Below are 23432 nucleotides of genomic sequence, written 5' to 3'. Positions count from 1 at the left end.
TATTATCCGTTTATCAGTCCAAAAATTCTCTTCTTTAAGTGGCACAGGCTCACTAGAGAAATAAACTTTGTGATTCTAACGAATCTGTATGTCTCATCAGAAATAACTCGAGTTATACTTTATGTGTTACAAGACATACCTTTAGGCTAACAACTTAATGCCCCAGCCTTGCTTAAGGTTAACACATTCCTTAAGACTTTAAAATCATAAATATATACATCATGTCAATAAATAAAACACTCATGTGTTTAAAAGAAACTGCATGCAATGACACCTGATATATATATAAATCAAAGTTTACCATAAGGTAAAAATACAGATGAAAAGAAACTTTAAATTACAATGAAGCAAAATAAAACAAACTTCCACTAACTAACCACATCCCATGATGCAACTAAGCCCATGCTCATGACATGTCTCTCAAAAACACAAGGGTGAAGACCTTTGGTTAGGGGATCTGCAACCATATCATCTGTACTTATATGCTCCACTGTATGTCACCTTCCTTTACTCTATCCTTTATGGTCAAATACTTTACCTCCATGTGTTTAGACCCTCTAAGTCCTTTATTGTTGTTTATAACCAACACAGCAGAGCTGTTATCACAGTATATCTGGATGGGTCTATCCACAAAATCTACAATAGTCAACTCCTTTATGAGATTTCTTAGCCAAATAGCCTGAGTAGCAGCCCCATAGCATGCTACAAACTCTGTCTGCATAGTCGAAGTGGTCACCAATGTCTGTTTTTTACTCTTCCATGATACTGCCCCTCCTGCCATCAAGAAAACATAACCTAATGTGGATTTCCTGTCATCCTCACAGCCAGCAAAGTCAGAGTCTGTATACCCCACTAGCTTGAGTTCAGGAACGTGTCTGTAAGTCAGCATATAATCTCTTGTCCCCTTCAAGTACCTCAATACTTTCTTGGCAGCAACCCAGTGGCTAAGACCAGGATCTGACTGATACCTGCCAAGAAGTCCCGTCACAAAAGCAATATCCGGTCTGGTATAGACCTGAGCATACATGACACTACCAAGTGCGCTAGCATAAGGCACCTTCTTCATTTCATCCCTCTCAGCTTCATTTTTCGGGCACTGTGTCGAACTCAGTTTGTCATCCTTGAGAATAGGAACATTCCCAGGTTTGCAATCCAGCATACTGAACCTCTCCAGAACACGATCAACATAAGCCCTCTGAGAAAGACTTAATAAACAGCGAGAACGATCCCTATGGATCTCAATCCCAAGAACAAAAGAGGCCTCACCAAGGTCCTTCATGTCAAATTTCCTAGATAAAAGTTATTTTGTATTATGCAACATCCCTAGGTCACTACTTGCAAGCAGGATGTCATCCACATACAGAATGAGAAAATAGAATTTGCTCCCACTGACCTTGTGATATATACACTGATCCACTTTATTTTCCATAAAACCAAACGAAGTCACAACACTGTCAAATTTCAGATACCACTGCCTAGAAGCTTGTTTGAGACCGTAGATAGACTTCTTAAGTCTACACACAAGATGATCTGAATCATCCACTGCAAAACCCTCAGGCTGAACCATATAGACTTCCTCATCAAGATTGCCATTGAGAAAAGCTGTTTTAACATCCATCTGATGCAGCTCCATATCAAAATGAGCTACCAATGCCATGATCACCCTGAAAGAATCCTTCAAGGAGACTGGAGAAAAGGTCCCATTGTAGTCTACTCCCTCTCTCTGAGTGAATCCCTTGGCTACCAGTCTAGCTTTAAACCTCTCAACTTTTCCTTTGGAATCTCTTTTGGTTTTATACACCCATTCGCAACCAATGGGCTTACAACCTTTAGGTAAATCAACAAGCTCCCAAACATCATTATGTTTTATCGATTGCATTTCATCTCTCATCGCATCTATCCACAAATCTGACTGAGGACTAGAAACAGCGCCTGAATAAGTAACTGGATCGACCACACAACCAATGTCATAGTCATGTTCTCCCAGATAGACCTCATATATAGGTGATATAGCTGATCTTCTCTCCCTGGTGGATCTCTGTAATGGTGCCACTACTGCCTCAACCTGAATCTGAGGAATCTCAGCTGGAACTGCATCAATGATAGGATCCTCAACCGCATCCTGAATAAGAGGAATCTCATCAGGTGCTACATGAATGTCGGGGACGGTATCAATATCAGGCTCCTGAACTCCAGCAGATGTAACCAATGGCACAGTATGCCCCACATCAGTCTGAATAGGTAGAAGAATAAGTACTGATGTACCAACCATGTGACTATCTTGAACAGTCTGAGAACAGTCATTCTTTTCGGCCACATCAAATTCCAGAAACTTTGCTGTCTGTGACTCCACAATCCTAGTGCCTCCGCAGGGATTATAAATTTTATATCCCTTCGAATGATCTGGGTCGCTGACAAAGTAGCAACGAGTAGTCTTGGGATCTAACTTGTTTAAAGTCGGATTATACAACTTCACTTCTGCAGGGCACCCCCAAACTCTAAGATGGTTTAAACTGGGTTTACGGCCGTTCCACAACTCAAAAGGTGTAAGAGGAGCAGCTTTAGTAGGTACACGGTTAAGGATATAAAGATCAGTTTTCAAGGCTTCACCCCATAAGAACTTAGGTAAATTTGTCCTACTAACCATACTCCTCACCATGTCCATAAGGGTACGGTTACGCCTTTCGGCGACCCCATTTTGTTCAGGACTTCCTGGCATAGTAAACTGACTAACTATTCCAGAGTCCTCAAGGTATTTGGAAAACGAGCCCTTAAGTTGTCCAGCATCGCCATGTCTGCCATAATACTCACCCCCACGATCAGATCTAACAATTTTAATAACTTTCCCTAACTGTTTCTCAACTTCAGTCCTAAAAATCTTGAACTTGTCAAGAGATTCAGACTTTTCTTTAATTAAGTACAGGTATCCATATCGGGAATAGTCGTCTGTAAAAGTGATGAAATAAAATTTTTACACAATGTGGCTGAATAGGGACCACTGATGTCAGTGTGAATGACCTCTAACAGGTCAGAACTCCGGACTACAGTTTTCTTCTTTATTTTGGTCATCTTTCCCTTACGACAGTCTACACAAGTTTCTAGATCACTTTTGAGAGTAGGCAGGATGTCAGACTTTATCAGCCTTTCCACTCTTGCCTTAGAAATATGACCTAGCCTCTTATGCCACAATGTGAAAGACCGTTCTTTAGGTAAGGGTCTTTTAGAAACAACGCTTTCAACATTACAGAAGACGTAGATATCAGTGGGAGACAAACACAATCTGTACAATCCGTTGGACATAAAGCAGGAACCAACTTTAGTTGAATTAAAAAATAAATTAACCATAGTATTCTTTATTTCAAAATAGAAACCACTAATGTCCAAAACTGAAATCGAAATTAAATTCCGCCTAAAGGACGGTACATAAAAAGTGTTCTTTAAAGTCAATTTAAAACCAGAATCTAATAATAAAATGACATCTCCCACAAACTCTACGTCAGAATGTCCATCATTTCCTACGACCAGCCTTGATTCATCCTTGTTTGGCCTCCTCCGATTTATGAACCCCTGTATGGTAAAAGCAACATGGTTAGTTGCATCGCTATCTAGCCACCAAGAACTGGATGGGGCTTCTGATAGATTGGATTCACAAACAAAAGCCAAAGAATCATTACCTGATGGCTGCTTGGGCTTGAGTAACCAAGCCTTGTATTTGTCGCAGTCTTTCTTTATGTGACCCTTCTTCTTGCAAAAGAAGCAGCGATCACTCTCTTTCTTCAAACAGTCTTTCTTGGGTCCCAAATTGTTAGTCTGATCGGACTGTTTATTGGCAGACTTATGAGTATGGTTTTTAGACTTTTTACTCTTACGGGATTTGGAAGTAAAGTGGGCTTTTTCTCTTTCTTCAGTTTTTCTTCCTCAGACACAACCCTAGAAATTAGGTCATTAATGCTCCAGACTCCATCTTGGGAAATGTAGTTGGTTTTTATGATGTCAAATTCTGAAGGTAGGATATTTAAGGCTTGATGGACAATTAGGGCATCTGGAAGAGGAATGTCTAAGGCCTTGAGTTTAGTTTGGTAATCAACCATCCTAATAATGTACTCCCTAACACTCCCAGAACCATCATATTCCATATTAAATAACCCTTGCAGAAGTGTCCCAATCTCAGCATTCGATGAAACTTTGTATCTCTTGGAAATTGCATCTAGCAATTCCCTGGCAGTACATTTCTCAGGCAGACCAATTTTTAGGTGTTCCGGTATCGACCTCTTTATGGACAGTATACTGAGTCGATTACTCTTTTGCCATGCAGCATGCACAGACTTTTCATCCTCAGTACTATCAGCAGTTAGTTCCATTGGTGTATCCATAACAAGGGACGTGTGCACATCTACCATTTCCATAGCAAACATAATGTCCTCTTTCCACTTCTTAAAGTTTGACCCAGTGAGGAGCTCAATAGTAATCATGTTATTATTGACAGAGAAGGTGACTGAAAATTTAAACAATGAACAGTATAATAATTAAAATGATGCAAGTACAGCTTGAAAACTTTATAAGCTAATGAGAATTTTACACACATCATTGTGAAAATACCTTTGGGCTGAATTCTCAATATGCAATTGTAAAAATCCCTACATACCAGTGGCCATGGGAATATAGCTCAACTTTCAAAATCCACCACCTTTGGGTGTGCAGAATTCTAGGGTCAACCTATTCACATGCATACTGTATATGTACCCCTTCAAGTACCAATACATGACCACCACCTTTGGGTGTATGACCACACATCAGAGTTGAAGGACATCCCACAACTGTATAAGACCAGTGTTTCACAAATCCAACAAGGAAGGTCGCTTTGGCGGCTGCATCTTGTCGAAAACATGAAACCCTCTTTCAGGATTTTCCAAAATTACTTACATCCTTAAACAATGTGTTATTTTATAATTTATGACAAGGGGTTTTAAATATCTTAAAATTAACACAAAAATAATAATAATTATGTTCATCAAGGTAGGTATTCCAGCAATTCAGAAATTGGTTCGGTTCCCAATAGAACGAACCGATAAATTACATAAAAGGGCATGCATCAAAAGAATACCAAAAATATTTAAAATATTCATATCTGATCAAAATAGAGGGCACCATTATGTAGAGCACAGAAAAACAGAGCCAACGCAAAAAACGGGACCCCAAACGGAGTCTCGTAGCCCCCAGAAAGTCCGATCAAAGTTCAGGTCCAAATCCGATTAACTATATTGGTCAAACCGGTCCGAAAAAGTCAAACCAAATCAATTTGGCTCAACCCCGGTTCGAGTGAACCGGTTCAGACTCGGTCCAACCGTGTTTGGGTCAAACCAAAATGGGTCACCAGCCGGGTCAATGGGTCGGGTTTTTGGGTCAGGAACCGGGTCGGCCCGACCCGAGTGGCGCACATTAGCATTGCCCAGAAATACTGTCAGGCGCACGATAGCAAAACCCAGATTCTTTTTTTTGTTTTTTTTTTTTCTTCTGCCGGCGAGTGAAGTTCACCCGCAGCTGCCGCCGGCGCGTGAGAGCGGGTCCGGCAGCCGACGGCAGTGATCCACCCACCAAAAATTCTAATTTTCCGAGCTCTACGCCCCCATGTGATCAGATTCTGTTTTCGCCGGCTAAAAAAATGGCAGAATGCCAGTGTCCGTACGGGTTTTTGGAAAACTGGAAAAAACCCTAAAAACCTTGATTCGAATCGAAAATTTTTCGATTCCCTTATTATGTTCTATTATTTTGAATCCATATAGGTTCAAGAACAGATCTATGGAGGCTCTGATACCACATGTTAGAATAAATCGATCCGAATAGGGACAAAATCCCAAAAGCCAGGATCTCCATAGGGCGTTCAAGAACACAATCAAATAAATAATAGAAAATAGGGATAGAACCACCAACCTTGTTTCGCATCCATAGTGATGATGATTGCAGCGGGAAATAAAAAACAAAGATCTAGGTGCTTCCCCTCTATTCCCAAAGTAACTAGCCTGATGAGAATACCGAATGCGCAGGGACGACGAACACTGAATATCTCCCTCTCTTTCAAGAATGCACTCCTCAATAGTAATTGAGAATAATAAGTTGTGATGGGTAGAGGGGGGACCTAGCTCTCCTTATATAGTAATCCCTATAGGGTCTGACTCATCACAGTCCCAATAGGAATCTATCTGGCTCACACTAAGCCAGTCCACATTAGACTTCTAATATAACTTAATGACCCCACTTTATTAGACCAAAACCCTAATTAGCCTGGTTTAAGGATTTAATTATGTCCATATAGAATTTTATTAGAACTAAAATTCTAACACCAATGGTTCTGGAAGTAGAAGTTGTAGACACAAAGCGTCCTGCTTCTTGATCCCAAACCACTGAAGATCTAGAATTCTCCGGAATACCCCTGTTGCTTTTGCTGTGATTAGGTCCTGTGGTATCTGGAAATTATCACGGAGATCGAGCAACCTCATCTCCAATGCTTGCTTTTGCTGACCAAACCAAGGAGATTGATCTGCTGATCGAAGATTGATACATTGGGTTGAAATGTTCCCTGTTAGAAGTTTGCTGCTCCATGGGAGAAGGCATGAGATTGTTAGTGTGGTGAGGGCTGCTGAGGTTGCTAATACTATGAGTGCATGTTTCAAGATCATCCTTGCTAGTCTGGCATTGGTGGATAAGAACTCTTGAGCGGAGGTAACCTACTAGCATCCCTGTTGTACCCATGATCAGTACTAACAGGACTGCTTCTGCCACTTATATTGCTACTCGATAAGTGGTCTGTATCATATATGGCTGCTGACGAGAATTTACAGGACGCAGATGCTCTAATCGCCTCATTAGAATCCAATTTTGCAAGTTTCCATGCACTGATTCGGACTGGGTGGGTGCTGGGCCAATCTTTTCCCCTTTTCAGATGCCCCGATTGCATCTGGATCAACTGTTGATGGTACACGTACGTCCCTGGCCCCAAGTGTGGGATGATTTCATCCGGCAAGGCAAATATTACAAATAGGTAGAAATCTCTATAATATTGTAGAAAATTAATGCTGAATAGATAACACTATGAATACACCGAAAATAAGAGAATACATCGATTGTAAAAAAGGAAAATTGTTTACGGCACCAACAGCTTCTACCTTCTGGAGCCAATTATCTGGCCATTCTGACAGTGAGATAGATATAGGAGAAGAAATTCAGAGAAGGAAGAGAAACCAGAAAGTTGATGGGCCATATACCACCACTGTGGCAAATGGGGGCCTAGAAAACCCAACTCCCAGCTTCTCAATTATCTGATTTTCAGTACCCATTCTATCAACAAAGCACCGAACAAGGACTGCAATTCCTACTCCACATTCAACAATGAGCAAGCACAAAAAAATAAAGAGAAAGTCCATAATTATGACTTTGGCAAGAGAGAAAATAGGTGGGTGCTAAGGAAAGTTATAAAAGATAATATTAAACAGTATCTTATTCTCAAAACTTACCCAAACAAGACTCACTGCCATAAGGCACACAAATGTGATATAATTTTTTCTCCCCACACAATTATTTAACCACTGCATCAGAGTACTGCCTGCCTGACTGAATCTGTCATCCATGTGGTTCAAACTAGACCCAAAATAGAGAAACTCCTGGGTTACAACCTATCCAATCTAAAACCCTCATCTCAGGACATGCATGGTAGTTGATTTTATAGAATTGGGACTTCTTTAACATGTGTCATGTGCTTTGAATGACTCAAAATGCTTACTATATTTACTGGTACTCAGAGAATTTGCAATGTTGAATGACACAACAGATAGTGTACGTACATCATCTTCACAATTTTCAGTTTTTAGTTTTCCGATTAAATAGTAAATAGAGTAACATGTGAAATGCACGTATAGAACCTGCAGCCAATTTCTCAGAAAAGTCAAAATTTTATTCAGAGTCCATTATAATAAACAAATTAAGAATAAGCTGTTTAACACCATAATAATCATGGACTGTTCATTCTACCTTTCTTGAGCTACAATACATCTGTTTGTCTATGTATTTTACTAATTTAACCATTTATTAATCATTGTGTCAGCTGGTCGATCTCTCTACTGCCACTATGTCATACATAGAAAGGAATAACAATTCAAGAGGGGTAAAGAGGATAAGAAGTACCTGTCTCTGCAGAAATTCCCTCTTCAGTGGCCTTCCTCTTATTCTCCCTGTCATTAATTAGTACTAATAAGGAAGACTCGCGTACTGCCTGCCTCCAAGATGATTTTGATACCATTGAGTCGCCACACGAATTGCTGAATGCAGTTCTTGGGGATGTCAGAAGTCGAAATTTTATGGCAAGGTACACAGGCACCCTTCCCCTCCCCTCCCCTCCCCCCAAAAACAAAAAAAAAAGGCGGAAAGAAAAAGAAATACAGAAAGAATTGTAGACTAACAGATTTTTGTTTTGTTTTGGAACAAAAGTTCATACCGTATCATTTCTCATCTATGCATGTTGCAGGAATTATAACTGCGTTACTGTTATTGACTTATTGTTACTGACTTACTGTTGCATTGTCTATATAAGTAATTAGTTATTTGATGAGGACATCACTCAGGGATTTAGAACATATCAGAGGAGAAGTCAACGTACACAGCCACACATCACTTCATTGTCCCTTATTAACTTGTGTGGATGCATATTTTTGTTTACTTATGTGTGGCGTGTTTTATTTTGTTGTATTTTATTTTATTTTATTTTATTTGACATCAAAATTGTTGTGTAATAATGTTGTAAGGGAGTTATTGCTGAAGAAGTAGTTATTACTGGAAAAGTAGTTATTAGGGAGTTATTTCTCTTCTTTTTTTCATTCTGGGTTTTAAAAAACTGCATTTTGGGAGGGAAGAGAGGGAAAAGATGTTGGAACTTGTGAGATTTTCTCCCATTCTCTGCAGCATGAGCGATTCCCTGCAAACCTTGGAGTGACTCCAAGTTGGTGTGAAGCCAACCCCTACTTCTCTTCCCTAACTCTTCTCTCTTAGTCTACCACCCTCTCCCTCTCCCTCTCCCTTATTCCTTTTCTACCAGTCCCGATTTTCTCACTTTTGGCTTAAATTATAGCCTCAAACACAATGAGCATTCATCCATTGAAAACAAGGAGGGGGCACTTGATTCCAACACTCCAACTCACGGGACAGCAAAGAAAGGTACTGACCTGTCCTGTATCCTTTATTAAATTTCCATGAATCATAGAATGCATTTTCTGCACTAGGATTCTGAAATTTTCATCATTTATGGCTGCTGTTAATTCTGATTTTCTGCACGTATGTTGTGAGTTTTGTGTTAGTAGACCTTCCCAAACCCAAATTCACTTAATCCTCACATTTATATTAGTTTTCCCAAACCTGTACTGTCCTGCCCCATTATTACTATCGTAATGAGATAACTATTTCCTTCTAAACTATAACAAATATATTAGTGTCTTAATCTGACATTCACCACCTTTCATTTTGTCGTAGGGATTGATCTTGTCGATAAGAAAATGAAAAAGGACAATATGCATGCCCCTTCGACTTAATAGTCCCCTCCCTCTCTTGACTTAGGAGACATCAAATAGGACCGCGAGCCAAAAAGATAAGAAAACATTGAACAAGCACTTAAAATATCGATCACATGGATTAAAGAGAGATTCATTCTCCCTTTCGTTACTCCATGATTGGAGGACAATAGGATACCTTTCATATAGCTGCAGGGGAGATTACTTCTGATAGGGAGTTTCAATGAAATAGAATGGGGACCCGATGGGGTGGGAATAAGACATAGCAACTTAAAAGCACTTAAAAATATAAATAATCTCCATTCAGTATTCTTGTTAACAAAAGAAAGTTTTGGGAATAGAGGGAGAGAAAAGCTGTCTTGATTTGTTATTTTCCATCCTTCTTTGAGCTAATGGAATTGTTTAGAGATATTCAATCAGGGAAGGAGGAGTGGAGAAGAAGACTTCTTCCATGAATAATATTGCACGAGAGAAAATAGCATACCTCTATCATTCCGATCATTTGGACTTTCGCCAACCACAGCCTTAACATGTGTCCCTGTGAAAACAAAAATAAAACCGAAAAGGGTAATGCAGCCTTATTACTCCTCCAAACAGCAATGGCAAAGACAAAGAAAGTTTACAGCCAGAACACAGTAGCATCCCGAGCTTCTTTAGTCAATACTTCAAGATATTAAACACAAAACATTGGTATTGAACCAACGTATAAACTTCCAAATGATTACTTCTTTTATTCCACATTTCTAATAGCTCTCTTGAACTCATGTAAGTTTATAAAAGTAATAAAGAATTCAAGAAGGGGTCGAGAGGAGGCAAAATCATAAACTTAAACGTCATAGTTCCAGTGAGTGACAAACTAAGCTGAGTTGCAATAGAAAAATGAACTCACTTGTGGTGCTCATTGGAAAAGACAGAATTTCCGCAGAGAATTGCTGCAAATGGCCCTCATTCTGTTGTAAACTGAAAGATTCTTATTCTTCACCTCTTCCAGCACAACCGAAATTACGACCACATCATCGATCGCCGGATTCTCAAGCAAGTCAATCTGAAAAGAGAAGCTGATTGGGGTTCAAAACTGAAACTTGAAAACTGTGATAGACCATAAATTATCACAGCTAATCACCTCGCGACACGTGGAGAAACTGAACCAGAACCGATTCAACATGCATACAGGTCGGGTCTGATAGGACACATCGGGAAATCTCACTAACCCAGGTTAACCGCTACCCACCGCCCTTGACCCTGGTCAAGGGAAGGTCATGCACCTTGCGTGACCCTAGAATCACACGCTAAGCTTGACCCTAGGTCATACACGTGTCAGCCAAAGAGGCTGCCACCAAGGACTACAGGAAACCGAAGTTAATCTCAATAAACCAGTAAAGGTCGAATACTATACAGTAACTGAAAGCTATAAATAGCCATGCCAGGCTAAGGTATGGGAACTTCAATTTCTCTCGTAACTTAGGCTCTATGCTTAAGATTTATTTGTTGTCAGTTCTGACTTAGGCATCGGAGTGTACTAATCGGCTCAGGCCGGGACTTCCTTGTCTTTCCGTGGTTTTTGGCTTGTGCAGGAACTTCTGGGATGACCCGACCTACTGAACCAAAGTACGAGTAAGAATTTGTCACAACAGATTGGTGCCGTCTGTGGGAACCGTCACAAAGAGTCATATGGCGTAGCAATGGAGCGAGGAAGCAGTTCTCGCCAGGGAAAAAGAAAGGCGACGGCTAGCCCACCTTAGGACGAAAATCGGGTAGGTAGGGGCGTCCGGTCACTCGGCAAGTAGTAAGGGCGATGCTCTTGCCAGGGCCGTCTCCAGTGCGCCTGTTGTCCCAGCCGATGGTGGAGGAGAACCTTCCTCCACCACCCCCGCTACCGATCCCAGGGATCCAGAGTGGGGGGCCCAGACCTATACCAGCCGTCCCAGGGGTGCAATACTTTGACCCAAACGCACCCGCTATAAACGCGCAAGTGCACGACCTGCGCCTCTAGCTTGCGGATACTAATGCAATATTGAGAAGGCTTATGCGAGGGGAGCCAGACCAGCAGCAACCTCCACGTCAAATACCACCCCAACAGGAGGAACAAGACATTCCCAGAGACGAGAGTAGGGCAAGCATAGCCAAGGGAAGTAGGAGAGTCTCGCCCCTGTATAGAGGACCGGAAATTCAGGAACAGGGGCATCGAGAAAGGTCACTGACCCGATCACATCAAACCCCAGGGAGGGAGCAAGAGCGGTCGCCTGTGATACCACCTCGAGGAGGATCAGTATAGAGGAACTCCCCCCGGGAAGGTAGCGGACGCGGATCTTACCGTCCCGAGGACGTAGAGATCGGGCGCCGCCTAAAAGAACTCGATGATCGATTACAGAGTTTTGGGAGGAACGCGGTGGAAGAGATGTTAACGGTATCAAACTAACACCCTTTTGTTGAGGGAATTATGGAGGCAGAGCTACCAAACGGATTCAAGGCCCCTGCCTTCGTTCTGTATGACGGATCAACCGATCCAATTGATTACGTTAATTACTTCAATTCGGTCATGATGGTGTATGGAGGGTCGGACACCGCATCTTACAAATTCCTCGCAGTGTCACTAAAAGGTACAGCCACCTACTGGTTTTCACACCTCAGACCACGATCAGTCAGCGGCTTTGCAGAGTTGTCTCGAGCATTAGTCACACAGTTTTGAAGTAGTATTCGGCAAAAGAAGACAGTGGCGAACCTGTTGTCCATCAAGCAACGGAAAGACGAATCAATCCGAGATTTTGTTTCCAGGTTTAACAGGGAATCGCTGGATATTCCCAACCTGGATGATTCAGTGGCATTCAATGCATTGCAAAGCGGGATAACTGACATTGAGCTCATAAAATCACTTATCTTGAATAAAGCCCACAACATGACTGATCTGATCAGTAGATGCCATCAGTTCGCTAATATGGCAGAAATTATAGCGGCCCGGAGTGAGGCGAGTGGCGCTCTGGAAAAAAAGAAGATGGTAGATAAAGAAAAAGAAGAAAAGAGGATGGAAAAGAAGGAAGATAGAAAACCCCGATCTGACAAGGCACCCAGTCCCGAGTACACGCCACTCAATACAAGGCGATCGAAGATATTGATGCAGATAGAAGGAAAAGGGTTGCTAAACTGGCCCGTACCTATGTTTTCAAAGCCCGAGGATAGAAATCCCCGAAAATACTACCGTTTTCACGGGGATACAAGCCATATCTCAGAAGATTGCATATAGTTGAAAAAAGAAATAGAAAACCTTATTCGGGACGGACAACTATCCAAATATGTAGACAGGAGAAAGGAATCCCAACCCAATCAGAAGGAAGGGGAGCGACATATCGAAAGAGATGATCAAAGAGATCAGTAGAGGGATGATCGAAGACACGACAAGGAAAGAGCGGCCGATAGAAGGGATGAGCCCACTAGGGAAACAGGGCAGACAAGTCGGCCTCTAGTAGCCCCGATCCTTACAATCTTGGGAGGACCAGGTCAAGAGTCAATCAGGAAGGCCAAGGCACATGCAAGATTTATTGGGGTAGCTAAAACGACAAACAAGGTTGCGAAGACCGACCCGATCATATCCTTCACCACTGAGGACATGGAGGGAGTGAGCTGGCCCTATGATGATGCGATTGTACTACAGATGATCATTAAAGACTGGGTCATCCACATGATCTTAATGGATACCGAAGCTTCAGTTGATTTGTTGTCGTATCAAGCTTTCAAACAGTTCGGCCTGGAAGACAAAGAACTCACATCGAATGGAACCAACCTGTACGGCTTTTTGGGTGCGGCTACGAGAATAGAGGGGAGTATAAAAATGCCGGTAACCGCAGGTGAGTACCCCAATGAAGTTACGGTCGAAGTAAATTTCATAGTGGTGAGAACGGTATCAGCCTTTAACGCCATTCTAGGCAGACCTGCCCTGAACGCCCTTGGAGCTGTGGCGTCTCCAAAGCACCTAAAGATTAAGTTTCCAACCCCTAATGGCATTGGAGAATGTCAGACTGATCAGAAGAAATCAAGGGAGTATTATACCAATTTTGTTAAACAAAAGAATAACTGTAGAGGAATGGCCCTTACCATTGAAGTACCCAACTACAGGGACGAGTTGATAGCACAAAAGGGTAAGCCCGCTGAGGAGGTGATCTCCGTCCCAATCACTCCTGAAAGCCCAGACCGAACAGTTCAGATCGGGAGCCAGCTGAAGGATGAACAAAAGACCAGGATGATAACGTTCTTAAGAGACAATGCCGACATTTTTGCTTGGACCGCGACAGATATGCTCCGGATCCCCAAAAGCAAAGCAGAGCATCGACTCAGCATTGATCCAAGAAGCCAACCCATCCAACAGAAAAGGAGGAACTTTGCTACGGAGAGGCTATTGGCAATTGAAGTAGAGGTATAGAAATTGAAAGATGTGGGATTCATCCAGAAAAAAGAGTTCCCGACCTAGCTCTCCAATGTGGTCATGGTACCGAATTCCAATGGTAAATGGAGGATGTGTGTAGATTTCACCAATCTGAACAAAGCATGTCCGAAGGATTGTTATCCTCTACCCCGAATAGACCAGTTGATCGATGCAACTGCCGGGCACGAGATGCTAAGCTTCATGGATGCATACTCAGGATACAACCAGATAATGGTGAATGAAGATGACCAGAAGTATACCGCTTTCTGAACAGAACAGGGAAACTTCTTTTACAAAGTCATACCCTTTGGGTTGAAGAATGCAGGGGCGACTTACCAAAGGACGGTTAACCACATATTCAGACCTCAGATAGGGAGAAACATAGAGGTCATGCTGGGAAAAAGTATCCGAACCGAACTCCATATTATCGACCTGAGTGAGACTTTCCAATGCTTACGGAAGAATAGGATGAAACTCAATCCGGCGAAATGTGTTTTCGGAGTCACGTCCGGGAAGTTCCTTGGGTTTATAGTGTCCAACAGATGAATAGAGGCGAATCCTAATAAAATCAAAGCTATACAGGAGATGGGGCCACCCCAATCCCTGAAAGAAGTACAGAGGCTGACAGGAAGAATTGTCGCCCTCAGTAGGTTCATGGCCCTATCAGGAGATAAGTGCTTACCATTCTTTGCAACTCTGAAGAATCTTCGCAACCCTAGCAATTTTCGGTGGACCCCCGAATGCCAAAAAGCATTCGAGGAGTTGAAAGAATATTTATAAAGAGCTCCACTATTATCCAACCCGTCCAAGGAGAAGAATTACAGCTCCACTTGGCGGTATCAGCCATGTCAGTCAGTGCCGCACTGATCCGAACAAAGGAAGGCACCCGATCTCAGCAACCAATCTATTACATCAGTCATGTATTGGTGGGGGCAGAGGCCAGGTATCCATAGGTCGAGAAGGTAGCTTTAGCCCTGGTAATTACTGCCCGGAAGCTCCGGCCTTATTTCCAGAGCCACCCAATTTCTGTACTCACTGACCAACCCCTGAAGAAAGTTTTGCACAAACCCGACCTTACTGGTCGCCTAGTCGGATGGGCGATTGAGTTAAGCGAGAATACTATAAATTACAGGCCCAAGGCGTCAATAAAAGGATAATGCTTGGTAGAATTCATAGTGGAGTGTACTTGGGTAACTGCGAAAGAAGAAAATGTTGGGACGGATGACATGATCTCATGGACTCTGTATGTAGACGGCTCAAGCAACTCTGCGGGAAGCGAAGCCGGAGTACTATTAATCAGCCCCGAGGGGTTCCGAATCCAGTATGCACTCAGATTCCAATTTTCGGCCTCAAATAATGAGGCAGAGTATGAGGCACTGCTAGCCGGACTAAGGGTGGCCCGCTCTGTACAGGTTAGATGCCTGGTGGCACACAGCGACTCCCAACTGGTGGTTAAACAGGTCCGAGGGAGTTATGAGGCCAGAGAAGAAAGGATGACCATATATTTGGGGAAGGTCCAAGCACTAATAGAGTAGTTCAAACATTTTGAAATAAGCAACATCCCAAGGAGTCAGAACGGGTCGGCTGATACACTTTCAAGACTGGCAACTGGGGGGTGGGAAAACCTCGATCAGTCTGTGTATGCAGAAGTCCTCGATCAACCATCATACAAGGGGGAACCACAAGTAAACATAATTGAGGAAGAATCGTGCTGGATGGACCCCATCATTGATTATTTAAAGGATGACATATTGCCGAGAGACTGAGCTGAAGCACAGAAGGTAGTAAGAAGAGCGTCCCGATACACCTTGATTGAGAATGTATTGTACAAAAGGTCAGTAAGTTCTCCACTTTTATGATACCTCGGGCCAACAGGAGCGCGATACACCTTGGCTGAAGTACATGAGGGGATCTGCGATAATCATATAGGAGGTCGGGCCCTGGCATACAAGATACTATGGCAAGGCTTCTATTGGCCGAAAATACAAGAGGAGGCGATGAAATATGTCAAAGCTTGTGAATAGTATTAGTTATTTGCACCAGTGCCACACCAACCAGCGACCCTCCTGACTTCATTGCTCAATCCTATACCATTCTTGATGTGGGGAATGGATCTGCTCGGGAATTTCACTCCAGCATCGGGAAATAGGAAATATCTGGTTATGGCAATTGATTACTTAATGAAGTGGGTAGAAGCAGAACCCCTGGCAACCATCACTAAGAAAAGTATGGAAAAATTCTTCCGTGATAAGGTCATATATCGGTTCGAACTCCCAAAAGTGTTGCTTATAGACAATAGAAAACAATTTGATAACCCGGCATTCAAGGCATTTTGTGCACATTATCATATCGAATACAGAAAAACCGTAGTGGCTACGCCTCAATGTAATGGTCAGGTGGAAGTCACGAACCGAACACTGCTAAACGGGATCAAGAAAAGGTTGCAAGAGGCAAAGGCAAAGTGGGTCGAGGAGCTACCCAATGTACTATGGACCTACAAAACAGCAATTTGAACACCCACAGGGGAGACTCCTTTCAGGTTGACCTATGGAACAGAAGCTCTAACCCCTGTCGAAGTATTGGCCACGTCGCATTGGGTCACTCATTTTGATGAAAAAATCAATGAGGACGGGTTACGCACAAACCTTGACTTCCTCGATGAAGTAAGAGAAGGGCACTGATCAGGAATCAAGCATACCTGCAGTGCGCAGCTCAATACTATAATTCCCGAGAACGACCACGATTGTTCAAAGTTGGAGACCTAGTCCTGTGGAAAGCCAATTCGTCTGACCCGCATAGTATCAGCAAGCTCTCCCCGAACTGGGAAGGACCGTACATAATTTCCAAGGTAATCCTCCCAGGCATGTATAACCTCAAAACTCCGGGGGGCGAGGACATCCTAAGACCTTAGAACTCTTTAAATCTGAGAAGGTTCTATCAATAAAGTTCTGACCCGATCAAAGGGACTTGACCAAATCATTTCTACTACTTGACTAATGTTTGTACCACAAAAGTCATAATATACAAGAAATTTACAGTAATTCCTCCAATATTGGCTAACGCTCTATCTTAAGTTTCTTAAATAAAACTACCCGACCAAGCGATTGGGTATCATGAAAGTTCGCTCCCGTGAAGTACGAAAGTCCTCACCCGTGAGGTACGAAAGTCCTCACCTGTGAAGCAAGAAAGTCCTCACCCGTGAGGCAAGAAAGTCCTCACCCGTGGGGCAAGAAAGTCCTCACCCGAGGCATATAAGGTCCCAACCCCTGAAGCACTAAGCAAAGAGACACACCATCACAAAGAAAAAAGGAGATTATATTAATTTTGCCAAGGTTACATAGAAGCGGTCGGTATTAGCAACCCGATCAGAAACACTTAGAAATTTACAAAAGAGAGAATAAAGTCATCACCATTACAAAATATAAAAAAAAAATAGACTACACCACAACCACGTCAGCATCACCAACGGAAGAGGGACCCGTCTGAATCACGAGCTCAGTCGGATCAGGAAGAAGAGATCGAGAGGAAGCGTCCACGTCCATAACCTTCGGGCCATCCACCAGTGTCATCGTCTCGGAGACTTCGGGAATGGTATCCTCAAGGGTTGCCCTGAGCTCCTCCTCCTCGGCATCGGCCACCTTCTTCTCTACTTCCAGGTCATACTGATCAAAACCAGAGAAGTTAGACCCCATATCTGACTTATGAATGTAATGGCAGGTGGTGTGGACCCCAAGCCCGAAAGCTTCGCCGTTGTATTCATACACTAACTCTTCAAACTCCTTCGAAGCTTTAAATTGTTCAACAGCCTCGACCCGAGCCTTAGCCACCTCTTCCTCAAAAGTTCTCTTCAGTTCAGCCTTGGATGACCTCGCCTTGTCAAGCTCCTGCTTCATGGTATTTATACTATCATTAAGTAGCTGCTGCTCATTCAACAACTCACTCTTTCGAATAAGGGCGGCAGACAGGTCATCCCAGACTCTTGCCATTTCTGCCTCAGTCTCAGCCTTGCTCTTGTTCAAGGTCTCGGCAAATGATCTTTCTTCTTTCAGCTTGTGAGTGAGCTTGCGGTTGGCCTCCATGAGAAACTTGACCCTTTTCACCGAATCAACAGTGTAAAGAAGACCCTAAGAATAGATCAGGAAAGGAAAAATTGAAATCGAGAATGGGCTCTATAATAGAAGAAAAACAAATCAGGAAGAGAAAGATAATCAGTACCTTTGCAAGCTCCTTATACGCGACGTTGACGACGCGACCGTGAGCAAGAGATTTCACGGAAGCGACGTCTCGAGGGAGATGACCCTTCAGCAACAATTCTCGGGCCACCGCGCAGTTGGCGATGGCCGAGTCAGTAGGAGAAAGGATCCAACATGGGTCAAAAATGTCAAGTCAGTTGGTAGCTAGCCGATCTGCAAGGGGCATGTCTTCTGAAGGAAAGTACTCCCGTCCTCCTACTTCTTCTTCCTTCCCTGATCGTCGAGAAGGTCGGAGTCACCAAGTTTCCTTTTATTTTTACTTCCTTTCGGGAGAGGAGGCTGACCCGATCCCCTCACTTCAGTTGGGCCCTTGCCCTTCTCTCTCTCTCTCTCTCTCTCTCTCTCTCTCTCTCTCTCTCTCTCTCTCTCTCTCTCTCTCTCTCTCTCTCTCTCTCTCTCTCTCTCTCTCTCTTTCTGCCTCTGGATGCCCGAGCCTACGGTAGGTTCGGGCCAATTTTTCGCTTGAGCATCGGGGGCACTGTCACCCTCCTTTGTAGCCCTCTGCTTCTTGGCAATGGTAGCAAGACGGGAAGGGCCGAGTTTCACTAAACACAAATAAAACAATAAAGGTGTAAGTACGTACATAAAAATAAAAAAAAAAACTTGAAACTTTATAAATGAAAGGGAAGGATGGGTTGGACTGACCCGAACTCAGACCCCATCTGATGAGGAAGACCTCTGAGTGAAGGTTTCGCACATTGAGCTTGGGGCCCAGAAGAGTAGCTTTCATCGACTCTTACTCCTCTCGGGTAAGACCAACCAATCGATTTTTTACCCGAAGATTTATTTTTGGCCACCCCGATCTTAGCGAGTTGCCAGGGATGACTGCAAAAACAAATTTCCCTTTCCAAAACTTGTTGGACGGTGAGACTTCAACATAAAACTTGAACTGCTTCCATGTTTCACCCAAATCGCCACGCATGAAGTAGTACCAACCGTCATTACACTTCTTCAAGCAGTAAAAATAGGCAAAAAGGGGGAGCGTTGGTGCACGCTCACAGATCGACAGGTAAATAAAAAAGCCAAAAATGATCTTTCAGGAGTTTGGCATGACTTGACCCGGTGCCAAACCCCAATGATCCAATACATCTATGACGAAAGGGTGGACAGGGAACCTGAGGCCGGCCTTGAGTGCATCCATATGGATGCAGACCTCAAGGGCACGGGGGGAGCTAGCCCTCTCGTGCCGGTTTGGCCAACGAGTGACCACCTCGGGTGGAATGTAGTACTTCTTCCTAAGGGCAGCGATGGCAACGTCGGTATACATGCACTCATAGTCCTCAACCTTCTGAGAAATTCATGTACGGGGCACTACGTACGCTACTTCTACCACTCTCGAATCATCAGGATTCAGAGAACCCTCGTTATAATGATCGACCAATCCCTGCCCTTCTTCATTATCGGGACGGCCTGCTAAGGTGGGATTTCGGTCATGATTAGTATGCCCCGAAGGCTCTGCCTTGGAACCATCGGGACGGATAGACATCAGCTCTTTCGGGGGGTCTCGGACTGATCGGGACATTACTTCTTCACTCTCGCTCGAATCATTAAGATCCTTCGAGGACAAATCTTCTGGATCACTGTCCTCACTAAAACCCCAGACATCTCCCTTACCAGGTATAGGTTCAAAATTACTATTTGAAGACATACTTACTCTTGAGGAGGAGAGATAGATGAGCCGAAAAGAGAAGCAAGAACCGAACACAGAAGGACAAGGGAACCCGAGTTCAATAGCACCGAGAGCAAAATAACAAAAAATGGCTAAGCTAGAATGCCTATTTATAGCAAAAAGGAGCGGGAAAAAATAGACGATCCAACGGTCAAGAATCACTAAATCGAACGGCCAAAAGTGTGCGACGATTCATTTCCCCGAGGCTAATGATGGTAGAAGACACGCGTCAGATCCTGAGGAGACACATCACGCGGCAGATATAGAAATCCTGACATAGTACGGATGCCATTTAATGTGCCTAGGGTCTAACTACCATAGACTCAGATCAGGATAATCTACGACGTGGTATACCCGACCTACTCTTATCAGACGTATACATCCAATAAGAGTGAGGGGCTTGTGATAGACGACAAATTATCACAACTAATTACCTCGCGACACATGGAGAAACTGAACCAATACCGATTCGATATGCATACAGGTCAGGTCTATTAGGACACATCAAGAAATCTCACTAACCCAGGTTAACCGCTACCCACTGCCCTTGACCCTGGTCAAGGGAGGGGTCATACACCTTGCATGACCCTAGAATCACACGCTAAGCATGACCCTAGGTCATACACGTGTCAGCCAAAGAGGCTGCCACCAAGGACTACAGGAAACCGAAGTTAATCTCTATAAACCAGTAAAGGTCGAATACTGTACAGTAACTGAAAGCTATAAATAGCCATGCCAGGCTAAGGTATGGGGACTTCAATTTCTCTCGTAACTTAGGCTCTATGCTTAAGATTTATCTGTTGTCAGTTTTGACTTGGGCATCGAAGTATACTGATCAGCTCAGGCCAGGACTTCCTTGTCTTTTCGTGGTTTTTGGCTTGTGCAGGAACTTCTGGGATGACCTGACCTGTTGAACCAAAGTACGAGTCAGAATTTGTCACAACACTACCTAAACTAGAATTGGAGAAAATAAGAAGAATGAAAAAGAAAACAATAAACTAATTGAACTGAGGGAACAGACCTGATGAAGAACAACATTGGTATCAACAATAAGAATCGTTGAAGCAGATGAGCTCAAACGAGCAACTGAAGAATGGCAAACTTTGCAGATAGAAGCTCCGCAGTAGATATCATCTCAAAGATAGTGCTCTCTTACGACCTGACAAGAGAACAGAATCCTTTTTGGTTTTATAAACTGAACAAATATGAAAACTAGGGTTAGAGTTTAGAAAAGAATATTGAGTGTGATTCATACCTTGATTACTTTGCTTGCTTTGTTTTTCTAATGAACGATTTGCTCTGCAACATCTTTATTCTTCGATTGCTTTGAAGGTAGTACAACGACGGTTCAAAATTTCTTCTCCATTTTCCGTCTACCTCTGTTTGAAGCTTGGCAAAGTTTACGTAATCGGGTGGAAGGTCTAGGCACTGGCTATAAGTTTGCCCCTGTCAGCCCGAACACGCATTGGCCCGCCCTGAGCTAGAATAGGGCCTGGGCTAAGATTTCTGGCCCTGAGGGCGGGTTAGGGCCAGAAATTCCTTGCCCTGAGTCAGGGTCGGGTTGAGACCTCGGACTCAGCCCAACCTTGATTTTGGCCCAAAAGAAAATTCGTTATTTGTTAAAAAATAGAAGTTAATATACATATAAACAAGTGCCTAGAGTTCTTGGTAGTTTTTTGTTATTTTAATTTGCTTATTGCAGGGTCAGGGTCAAGGTCAGGGTCAAGGTCAGGGCCAATAGGTCAAGCCCGACCCAATCAGGGCCAGTCAGGGTGGGCTTGGGCTGGGCTTGGCCCGTCAGGGGTAGGGTTAGGGTTAGGGTTAGGGTATTTAGGCCCTGAGTCAGGGTCAGGGCGGGCCTGGGCCCAGCTAAGGGAACTCAATATTGGGCTAGGGTTTTAAAAAGCCCAGCCCAACCTAACCCTATTGCAGCCTTACTAGGCAGGATTTTAAGAATCGGGAATCGGATCAGTGAGTCGTCGGAATCAAGTCTAAATCAGCCGTGATCGATTTCGATTTCCACCGATCCGACATCGCCGATTCACACCCATAACCCTAGAAATTCTTTGGTTTTTTTAATCGGCAAAACCAATTATAGGAATTTTTTAGCACTCATTCGAGCCGATTACGATCAGATCTGGATCAGAATCTCCAATGGCTGAGTAACTTGCCAAAGGTCTTCTAGCAAGTCTAAATGGAATCTCATTTTCTACGGTAGGAATTTGATAATACCCCAATTGTTGCTTATTATGCCCAATGGATACCATCCAAACTCATTGGTCCTGAGTACTGAAAAATTAGGTCAAAAATAAAGGGGAGAGTTTTCTCTAAACAAGCGATGTAGATGAACACACTAATAGTATCATGCATGTGAGGGCAACGAGGTCAAGTCATGAGGAGAACGACAAGCTTGACGGAATTCAATATGGATCTAAGCAACCCAGAAGAAGCTCCGGCAACCTCTGATTCTATGGTTCAGAACACCATAAAAGAGCGGCTAAAAGCTGTAGGCCATGAAGGTTCTTCCAGAAGTAACCAACAGGGTAGTGGTGGTGGTGGATTTGGGTCAGATGGGTTCGATTACCGGCTTATGGCCGCTACTATCTCTCCCAGAACAACCCATACGAGGAATTCCAGCAATTTCATTGAAACACCTCACTTCTTAAGAGCTTGTAACCTCTGCAAGCGCTGCCTTGGCCCTGGCCGTGACATCTACATGTATAGGTCTATATCTTAATATCTTTCCACCTTCTGGGTGAAATCCCAATAGAGAGATCTAGAATTTTTTTTGGGTTCTTCTCTTTATGGGTTTTAAAGCTTTAATCCCAAACCAGTTTCGTTTCTGAGAATTATTATATTTAGTTCTAATGAGAAATCAATTTCAAAAGTTGGGTTTTGTAAATTTTGCAGAGGAGATAGCGCATTTTGCAGTTTAGAATGTCAACAGCAGCAGATTAACCTAGACAAACGCAAGCAAAGTGTGCATTGGCTTCGAAGAAAGATGCATCGACTACCGCTGGATCAGAATCCTCCCCTTCTAAAGGAGAGGCAGTCGCTGCTGCATAGACTTGCAGAGAGAAAGAGAGAGATATTAAACTCATCTTCCCCAAACCCTTGATTTGGGGAAGATGAGTTGCAGGTTTTTTTTTTCTTTTCCAGGTAAGGTCATTTTGGTCATTTTATCCTATCCAGGGGTAGAATGGTCCATCAAAGTTCAAAAACTAAGATCCCTTATGGTATAACGTGTCTGTCTAACGGCAGGACTATAGTGGTACTTAGTTTGGAAAGTAGGAGTGCACGTAGAATTAGTGAAAGTTTAGGAGAACAACTGTAAGTTTGGCCATTTTAAGGGGGCATTTGAAAATAACTCTTCTTAAAATGAGTTTCAAAATAAGTTGAAAGAAACATATCATTATCTCATTATCAAAATGTGTAATTATCATGGATCGAGATCCTCTTCGGCGCACATCGTACGACTGGGGGGCTTCGATCCACACCATCGCACACATCCTGGTGCAGTGGCGTGTGGATCGAGGCCT

At 43.2% G+C, this 23432-nt stretch overlaps 1 protein-coding gene, 1 long non-coding RNA gene and 1 pseudogene across 2 annotated transcripts; 1 reads left to right on the top strand and 2 right to left on the bottom strand.

Annotated features, from left to right (window-relative positions):
* Nucleotides 1-5122: 5122 nt before the first annotated feature.
* Nucleotides 5123-8232, bottom strand: LOC122662814 (annotated as a pseudogene).
* Nucleotides 8233-10468: 2236 nt separating this feature from the next.
* On the bottom strand, nucleotides 10469-21162 carry LOC122662462. The gene is made up of 3 exons (XR_006333028.1): nucleotides 21149-21162; nucleotides 20915-21052; nucleotides 10469-10599 (listed from the first exon to the last, which is right to left on the bottom strand). It is a non-coding gene; the product is annotated as an uncharacterized LOC122662462 (long non-coding RNA).
* Nucleotides 21163-22285: 1123 nt separating this feature from the next.
* On the top strand, nucleotides 22286-22630 carry LOC122662813 (FCS-Like Zinc finger 6-like). Its single transcript, XM_043858527.1, has one exon. The coding sequence runs from the start codon at nucleotides 22286-22288 to the stop codon at nucleotides 22628-22630; it is 345 nt and encodes a 114-aa protein (XP_043714462.1).
* The last annotated feature ends 802 nt before the right edge of the window (nucleotides 22631-23432 follow it).

This window comes from Telopea speciosissima, chromosome 5 (assembly GCF_018873765.1).
Source record: "Telopea speciosissima isolate NSW1024214 ecotype Mountain lineage chromosome 5, Tspe_v1, whole genome shotgun sequence".
Taxonomy (NCBI): domain Eukaryota; kingdom Viridiplantae; phylum Streptophyta; class Magnoliopsida; order Proteales; family Proteaceae; genus Telopea; species Telopea speciosissima.
The sequence above is the reverse complement of the archived record's forward strand: the minus strand, read 5'-3'. Positions and strand labels throughout refer to the sequence as shown.

Coding starts and splice junctions, on each gene's coding strand:
- LOC122662813 (XM_043858527.1), top strand. CDS start 22,286: ATGAGGAGAACGACAAGCTTGACGGAATTCAATATGGATCTAAGCAAC.